The sequence below is a fragment of the Prosopis cineraria genome, unplaced genomic scaffold (genome assembly GCF_029017545.1).
Source record: "Prosopis cineraria cultivar Desert tree isolate PC_DT_omini unplaced genomic scaffold, ASM2901754v1 PC859, whole genome shotgun sequence".
Lineage (NCBI taxonomy): Eukaryota > Viridiplantae > Streptophyta > Magnoliopsida > Fabales > Fabaceae > Prosopis > Prosopis cineraria.
Window position 1 is genome coordinate 31,085 of NW_026556184.1, and position 9,313 is coordinate 40,397.

The window sequence follows — 9,313 nt, forward strand, 5'->3', positions numbered from 1 at the left end:
TACAATAAACCGTGTCTGAAAACCAGAAAACAAACCAAAAAAAAAGTAAGGAAAAAAAAAACAGGAAAAAACACATTTTGACTGAGTCAAAAAGAATTGGAAAAAGATAAATTTTCATTTTTCTTTGAAATTGCCACTCACTTTCTTCTTTAATTAATTTATTTTCAAGACTTTCTAAAAGTTTTTATTACTTTAAACAAAAAAAACTCAAAAGAGAAAGGGCTGTTGACTTGTAGTCAAAAAGAGCTGGGGATCAAAGTTTTTCATTATTTCGTGGAAATTTTTTCTTATTTTAAACAAGAAATTTCCACCGACAGTTTTATCTTTCAATAAAAACAATGCCTCACCAGTCAAGGCTCATTGACTCATTTGTCTACTTCTGGAAATTTCCCTGTTAACTTCAATTTGAACAAAGGCTCAATAAACTCAGACTCATTTTTCTGTTGTGTCGATCTAATTCGCAGGATAAGAAAATTCGCCCAATCAACTTCAAGACTTCAACCTTTGATTTGATTTAGTCACTCCCACCAAGGTATTCTTCTGATCTTTCTCCCTCCTTCCCTAACAACTTAAACGCTTTTCTTTCTGTGTCTTTGTAATATCAACAACCTATAAAACATTGTTTCTTTTGTTTTTGGTGCCTCAGCAATGGCTATGTTTGCTTCTGCTTCTTCCCGAGTGAAATATGATGTTTTCATCAGCTTTCGAGGTTCAGACATCAGATTTGGTTTTCTCAGCCATTTGACAACGGCATTGCGTGGAAAGCAGATAGATGTCTATGTGGATGACAGGCTTGAGAGAGGGGATGAAATATCATTGGCACTTAAGGAAGCCATAGAAGGATCAATGATTGCATTGGTCATATTCTCAAAAGATTATGCTTCTTCAAAGTGGTGCTTGCAAGAGCTTGTCAAAATCATGGAATGTAAGGAAGTAAGTGGACAAATTGTGTTACCAGTTTTCTATTGTGTAGATCCTTCAGATGTCAGGCGTCAAAAACGAACTTATGCAGATGCATTTGCACATCTTGAACTGAAGTTCAAGGATAACTCAAACGAGTTGAAAAATTGGAGATCTGTCTTGAAGAAAACCGCAGACTTATCTGGTTATCATTCATCAAATTTTCAGTAAGTTTTAGTTATTCAATACATCATTTTATAGAGTTTCTAAAGCCCTTTCTTAGTTACCCCCAAAATGATTTAGAATATGGTAACATCAAATTATGTCTATGCATTTATTATTCTTATATAACGACTAGCTCATAATAATTTTCTTTTATTTTATTTTTAATATGCTAGAAACGAAGCACAGCTCATTGATGCAATAGTCCAAGATGTCCTAAAAAAACTGGAAGATAACAACCCGGTTGTACCACAATATCATCTAGTTGGATTTGATCAAAATCTCGCCATTGTTGAATCATTAATGAAAATTACGTCACAAGAAGTTCGAGTTCTTGGTATTTGGGGTATTGGTGGGATAGGCAAAACAACCCTGGCTCGAGCTACATTTGACAAATTCTCTTCTCAATTTGAAAGCTGTTGCTTCATAGAAAATGTGAGAGAGGAATCAACAAAGAGCAATGGTTTGTGTCATTTGCGTCAAACGCTTCTTTCTAAGCTATTAGACCAAGATGAAGATGTCCGCATAGATATGAATGGTGCAAGGAGAAGGCTGTCATGGAAAAAGGTCTTGATTGTGCTTGACGATGTGTCCGATTCAAAGCAATTAAAAGTTTTAGCTGGACAACAACTTTACTTGGGGCCTGGCAGTAGAGTAATTGTAACAAGTAGAGACAAGCATGTTTTTAGGAGTGGAGGGGTTCGTGACGAATATATACATGAAGTCAAAGAGTTGAATTTTGAAGAATCACTAAAACTTTTTTGTGTACATGCCTTCAATCAAACTCATCCCAATATTGAATATGAAGAGCTATCAAAAATGACAGTTGCCTATGCTAAAGGCATTCCTCTAGCTTTAGGAGTTTTGGGTTCCCATTTTCATTCGAGAAATAAAAGATATTGGGGAAGTGAGCTTGACAAAATCAAAACTTATCCCCATACAGGAATACAAAGTATATTGAAGGTTAGTTATGATGGATTAGATGTCATGGATAGGGAAATATTTTTAGACATTGCATTTTTTTTCATTGGAGAAGGCAAAAATCAGGTTACTCGAGCACTAGAGGCTTGTGGTTTCAGAGCAATTAGTGGAATTGAGAATCTCATAGATAAAGCTCTCATAAAAACAAATCATGATGGGAAAATTGTAGTGCATGATTTGTTTCAAGAAATGGGTAAGCAAATAGTTCGTGAGGAATATCCAAAACATCCTGAATTACGTAGCCGATTAAATGATGCGGATGAAATTTGTGAGGTATTGCAAAGGAACAGGGTAAGTGAAATATATATCATTTTTTATTTTTATCTTTTTGGAATAACTTTTTTAAATAATTAATATTATTTTTTTCAGGGAACTGATAAAATTGAAGGCATCATATTGGATTGGAATAGAATAAATCATTTACAATTGAGCCCCAATACCTTCACAAAGATGACAAATTTAAGAATTCTCAAAATTTGTCATCGTTGGTATTCATTCAAAGAGAAAAATAATTCAGAGCTTCCTTTTGATCTTGGCTCTTTTCCTAATAAATTAAGGTGTTTTCATTGGGATCTATATCCATTGGAGTTTTTGCCATTAGAAGGCTATTGTTTCGAGAACCTTGTTATGCTATGCATGCAACATAGCAATATTAAAAAGCTTTGGGATGGACTGCAGGTACTTATATATATACACTAATTGATGTGTGTGTGTGTGTGTTCAATTTAATTAAATTATTAGGCTTCTATGCTTAAAATTTTTTTTCCATTTCCATTGTCACAGGATCTTGTGAATTTAAAGATGTTAGATTTGAGGAGGTCCAGACAGTTGATGGAGTTGCCTGATTTCTCTAGGGCACATAATCTTGAAGAAGTATATCTGTCGGGATGTGAAAGTTTATGTAGTGTTCATCCATCTATTTTTTGTCTTCAATCTCTTGTTACATTGGATGTATCTCATTGCAAGAAAATAGAGAGTCTTGATCATGGCTCTTTTCCTAATAAATTAAGGTATTTTTCTTGGGAACAATATCCACTGGAGTCTTTGCCATTGGGCTTTTGTGCTAAGAACCTTGTCGAACTTTGTATCATGGATAGCAATATTAAAAAGCTTTGGGATGGAGTGCAGGTACTTATACATACACACTAATTAATATGTGTGTGTCTCTCTCTCTTCAATTTAATTAAATTGTTAGGCTTTTACGTGTCAAACTTTTCCGTTCATTGTCACAGGATCTTGTGAATCTAAAGACATTATGTTTGGATCGGTGTAAACAATTGGTGGAGCTGCCTAATTTCTCTATGGCACGTAATCTTGAAGGAGTCTATCTCGGGGGTTGTGAAAGTCTACATAGTGTTCATCCATCTATTTTATCTCTCCAATCTCTTGTTGAATTGGATGTCTCTAATTGCAGGGAATTAGAGAGCCTTGAAAGTGAGACTCATTTAGAATCTCTCTCTGACCTTCATGTTCATGATTGTCAAAGCCTCAAGAAATTCTCTTTATCATCAAAGAAATTGGGAAGTTTGTGTATCGATGGGACTGGAGTTGAAATATTGCATTTTCTACCAATGGGAGGTTTCACGGAACTCAGAGATCTTGAGATTTTTAGTGAAAGATTAAGGAGCCTTCCGATAAGTGAGCTATGTGGCTTGACAAATCTTGAGGCATTTGAAATTTGGGATTTCCAGCAGGTGATTCACACAACAGAGCTGCGCTCTCTTTTTGATGCTTGGCGTAATTTAAAAATACTAAGTTTGGAAAGACGCAATTACTTGCTGGAAATCCCTGACAATATCAAGGCCTTAACAAGCTTGAAACACATTTCCTTGAGAGACTGTGAGATGCTTAAGTCTATACTTGGACTTCCTCCCTTCCTTGAAGATTTAGATGCTGAAGGATGCACTTCATTGGAGATCGTATTTTCTGACTCTCTAGTTCAAAATCCATGTCGATTTGATTTCCAGGAGTGTATAAAGTTGGATGAGTGTTCTCTTCTCTTCATTGAGAAACTAACTCATTTCTCTTTCACTTCAGCCAAGGCTAAGTGGCTTCCTAATGTTGGGGCTTGTTACGCGGGAAGCAGAGTTCCAAAATGGATGGAATATAAACATCAGACAGAGACTTCCAATGCTATCGAATTCATTTGCAATCTCGAACGATCACCCACCATCTTGGGTTGCTGCGTTGTTCCTCCTCATCTCTGCTTACCTTCCGTGCAAAGTGTCTACTGTGATTTCTCTTATGATGATAGCAACAAGTCCTGCAATTCATTTCCTTTATATTCGGGGTGTAAAATGGAGCCGTCTCATGTTTACATATGGAACCTGGAAGTGGGAAGGGAATTGAGAAGGGCTTCGTTTGGCACTGGAACAGGTAATGTTGCCAAGATTTCATGAGAATTCTATGCGGAATATTGCAATGATGTTTATCCAAATAATAGAGAGGTAGCGAAAGTTCCAATGAAAGCATGTGGAGTGCACGTGACATATAACTCACAGTCGGACTCGGATGAAGAACGACTCCCTCCAACAAATCTCATGATGACTTCACTTGTCACCCCTTGCAACTGAAATTTATTCGCAAGAGCAAACGAAAGCATCACCACCCACACATACAGTTTCTTTGATATGTCTTTGCAGGTGTCTCTCCCTTCTTTGCTTTTTATTTATAAGCTCGCCTTCACTACTATTATCATAAAATCACTCTTGATTAAAAAAAAAAGTAATCAAATATTTCTTCTATGCTTAGATATACTAAATTAAAGTGGTGATTTATTTTACAATATTGTATTTATTATTTCAATATTTACACCTTATTGAAGAAATAAGTATGCCTTTTTCCAAATTTCGTCCAATTTTTTTTAACAATTCTTTAATGTGTGTGTGTGTGTGTGTTTTGTTTATTATTTCTCTACATAGTTTTATACAGTATAGTACTCTAATGTGTATAATAACTATTGTAGATTATACCGACAACACATACAAAACAACACACACACATATATTTGTTGGAGATAGATGTAATTTTTTTTAAGAGTGTACTTTTGCTATTTACTTTGTTTTAACTTTCTATTTATTGATTGATCCTGTATTTACATTTTATTTGTGAGGATAATATTTTTTGAATCACCAAATTGTTCTATATAATTTTCATATACTTCTGATAACAAATTCTAACGTAATTTGCGTGATTATAAAATAGGTCGTTTTTGGAATAAAATAAATTGTTGTTTATTTATAGTATGTGAAACTTTTGTGAAATTGATGAAGCTATTTACATGCGAAAACTTTTTACAACTTTTGAAGATTACCTTTAATCAAATTATATCTGTTAGTTAAACCAAAAGTGAAATAAACAAAGGTATTTTTTAAGCTTATTCAAATGCTGCATTTAATTTCGTAAAACTCTAGTATATTATCAACATATAGTAAGTGCATTTTCAGGCCAAAAAAAAAAAACAAGTTATAGGTAAGATCTCGTTTATAGGATTGGAGGAAGTAAAAGAGCAAAACACAAAGCTTGTTAATAGTATTTCAATTTATGTAAGATATGGAGTCTTAATGGATCACCCTAGGCTGACCTTAAGCTAATTTGTCCATTATCATTTCTTGTTTGCAGTGTCTCCTTTATGACTAATAAATAAATCTTCATCATTTTTTACGGTATAATTTTGTTGCCTTGCTTTGTTTTGACAGGTGTGTTAGTCTGAGCATGACTTATAATTGAGAGTTTGTAAATGACTGCTGAAATTTTATGATTTTTGTCAGTTAACATATTTTGAATATTTTATTGTGACCTGACTGAGATTTTGTCCTTGTGCTAAGTTGTCTTGCTCTTTCCCCTAACATGTGAAAATAAATTTGTGCTCATTCTATTCAATGTGCCTAAAATTTTAATTATTCTTTTGCATAGTGTAAAGTGGATTAAAATTCTGTTGGGCTAAAACTGCCCTTTTTAAACACTAGAATTGTGTTTTAATTTTGGGATAATGAAATTTTTAATATTTCAAATTTGCTTTATTATCAATTTAGTCTTTCAAGTTTAATTTTTATGAATTTGGTTCATTAAGTTGTTTAATTATTGATTTAGTCTTTATTGTATAAATAGGAGGTAACAATGTAAAACTTTGCTGACATAAATAACAAAATTAAAAAGATGAAATTATTTTGGTAGAAAAAAAAGACTTAGAAATTTAAAGAAAAAAAGAACAAAATGTTTAATGAGGTACTAGATTAATAAAAATTAAACTAATTTAAAAGTTAACTTATTTTCATTTACTAACGTATACATATCAAGTTATTAAAATACTTCATATATTAATTTGGGATGAGAAATATCAAGAAGGAAAGTGTAATATATTGTTCACAAAACCCAAGGCTAATTATTCCTTATATAGAGGAGATACTGAAAACCCTAGAGCTTTATACAGAGGCCATGTGTACAATGAATAATGAACAATGACAAATGAATACCATCAAATGGATTCTCAGTTCTAGTGGGCTCAACCCTTTGGTCCATGTGTTATTATCTTGGGCTTAAGTTTGTTGGGCTGTGCCTTGTTCATAGACTTCATTAATGTTTTGACAGAATAAATTTGTGTTTTTAAAACGTAAGTAACTAATAAAATGATAATTTAAAAAATATAAAAAAATAAATAAATCAAAATTAGACTTAAAAAATTAAATTAATAATAGAGACAAATTTGACAGATTAAAAATTTTATTATCTCTTTAATTTTTGTTCTTCAGCTTGATTATCATGAAGAAAGTTTCAAAATATTTATTTTGCTCCTTATCCTTACCTTGATATAATATTTAATGCCTCTCTTTTTTCGCAGTCCAGTAATGCATCGCTGTCAACTTCCTTGAATCCTTGTTTGTTGATCAATTTGTGTGGCTTGGCAAATCTTGTGCATTTCTTCAATTGTTTTTTGGCCCCCTGACATGGATATATTTGGTTTGTGCAATGCAGTTGCTTCTTGTCCCAAGAGCAGGTCCAAAATGCAATGGTGAACAGTCTTTTTGCTAATGGTCGTTGAGGTGTCTTTGACATGTGAATCATATGTAACAAGATTAATATTTTTGTGACACTTTCATATTTAATTTTCTTATAGCAGAAACATCATTATCTCATGTCCTCAACTAGCCGTTGCATGTGAGTATTGTATAGTCTTTTTATATGGAACAAACCAGTGATTCATTTTGATTTATATATTGTCAAATCCTAATTTTTAAAACTTTCCCAATACAATTGGGAGCGATATGGTTCAGGAGAAATGAAAATTGTAGCCCATAGATTAAAATTCACAAATTATTCACCGGATTACTGCTTATTTGGTAAGTTTAGAATTTTTGCTGAACTTTAAAAATTCATAACTAAATCTAGAAAATTCATATCTTGAAAGCTATTAAAGTCATTTAAGTGTTAAAATACATTTTAAACCCTTTTTAGTTTCAAATAGTACATTTTATTCATTTTTTTAAATTTGCTCTATTTTTTTGACAGAATCTATGCCATAATTTGAAAAATTCATAACTAAAGTTGTACATGTCCAAATGATCTGATTTAGGACTTTTTAGAAATCTATATATGTCAAGTTTTATCATAAAAATTCTCATGAGCATTGAATATGGGTTATTATACATTAAATAATAAAACAATGACCCTTCTATAAAAAGAGTTTAAGCTAAACAATCACAATCATACATATTAAAATCATGATTTCAAGGCTAGTTTAGGACTCTATATTAGCCATCATACATCATCACATATCACTTATGCATACCAAAGCCTTATCATAAATTTACATAGTTTATCGACTTATTTATACATTTCTCATTTTTATAAAATTAATGCATAGGAAAAATTATTTTTCCTATTCTACTTACATTTGCTTCTTGTTCTAGCTTTTCCTTTAGAGGCTTATAATCTAACATGGTTAGTCATTGGGGGTGAGATTCGAGAGAACTTTAGTAGTAAATAATATCATTCAAGCATACAAGGTAAAAGTTTCATACATAACATATACTTGCATTATATGACTTCATAACTAACATATTGACATGTTACATGCTCATACATCATACATGGACCATGAAACACTTAAAAACAAGGTTTCAAACATTCATTCATAATTCATAGAATCAAAGAAACTAATCATACATATCATCATGCAAGCATAAATACCGAGCATGTAATGAAGGGTAAGTTTACTACCTTTTAGATTTAGTATTTCTTCTTTATTTTCCTTGCTTCCATTTGATCCCCCATGATTAAACCTCCAATTTTTTTCCATGACACTCATTGACCCTAAATATTTTCAATAGAATATTTATGACAATTGTTAGAGCTAATAATTACATTGTTAATAAATGACAACTTACTCTTATTTAATTATTGCTTTCATTATCTTAATTTTTTCACTTTATTTTCCTTTGACATAAAATTCTTGTACCAATATTTTTCCACTCAATTTTTCATAAAGAACTCATTTTTAAACTCAAATTTGACCATTCTAACTCCTTCCTTTTGAACCATCCTTGATAGTAACTATGGGTATTTGAGATCTTAAATTATGGTTTCTTCCCAACTATTTTCATGCTTTATATGTATGTCTCTCAAGGCTAGGTTCTAAATCATATTTCATAAACTTAAATGCTTAAGTAATAATGCTCAAATCTTTAGAAAATTGGGTAGCATTTCCCCTTGAAAATTAGCCATCCAAAAATTACATCAAGCTTAAAATCAAGCTACCATTCATTAATAATCATCTCTATAATCATTTCTAAGCCATTTTCTATCATTTAATCATCAAAATATCAAGCCTTATTATCTTTAGAAAAACAGGGCAGCATCTCATCATCATGAAAACTCAAGAAAAAAATTATGAAAATAGCTCAAAAAGAAACTCTTCCATACCTCTTCTCAATGCTCTAATTTATTCTTGCTTTCTTCATTACTTCCTCCATCTATGCCACTCCAAACTCATCCTCTTAAAAACTAAAACCATAGAATGTTCCTCTTGATAAGAGGAACAACTTTTTGTGAAGAGACTTTGATATACAATGTGGTTTGATGATAAGTTTGGCTGATTTTCCTTTTCTCTCTCTAAACCTCTCATGCGAATCCATGAAAGTAGCTTGCGAATTCTCTCTCTTTTCTCTCCTTGGTCTCACCGAAGTGATGAAATGAGGAAGAAGAAATGGGT

General features: G+C 32.1%; 1 protein-coding gene across 1 annotated transcript; it reads left to right on the forward strand.

Annotated features, from left to right (window-relative positions):
* The first annotated feature begins 391 nt into the window (after positions 1-391).
* LOC129298605 (disease resistance protein RPV1-like) lies at positions 392-7,238 on the forward strand. Its single transcript, XM_054937030.1, has 7 exons — positions 392-532; positions 647-1,127; positions 1,299-2,394; positions 2,473-2,781; positions 2,887-3,231; positions 3,336-4,745; positions 7,078-7,238. Exons 2-6 carry the CDS (start codon positions 649-651, stop codon positions 4,500-4,502), a joined length of 3,396 nt encoding a protein of 1,131 aa, XP_054793005.1. The 5' UTR covers positions 392-532; positions 647-648; the 3' UTR covers positions 4,503-4,745; positions 7,078-7,238.
* The last annotated feature ends 2,075 nt before the right edge of the window (positions 7,239-9,313 follow it).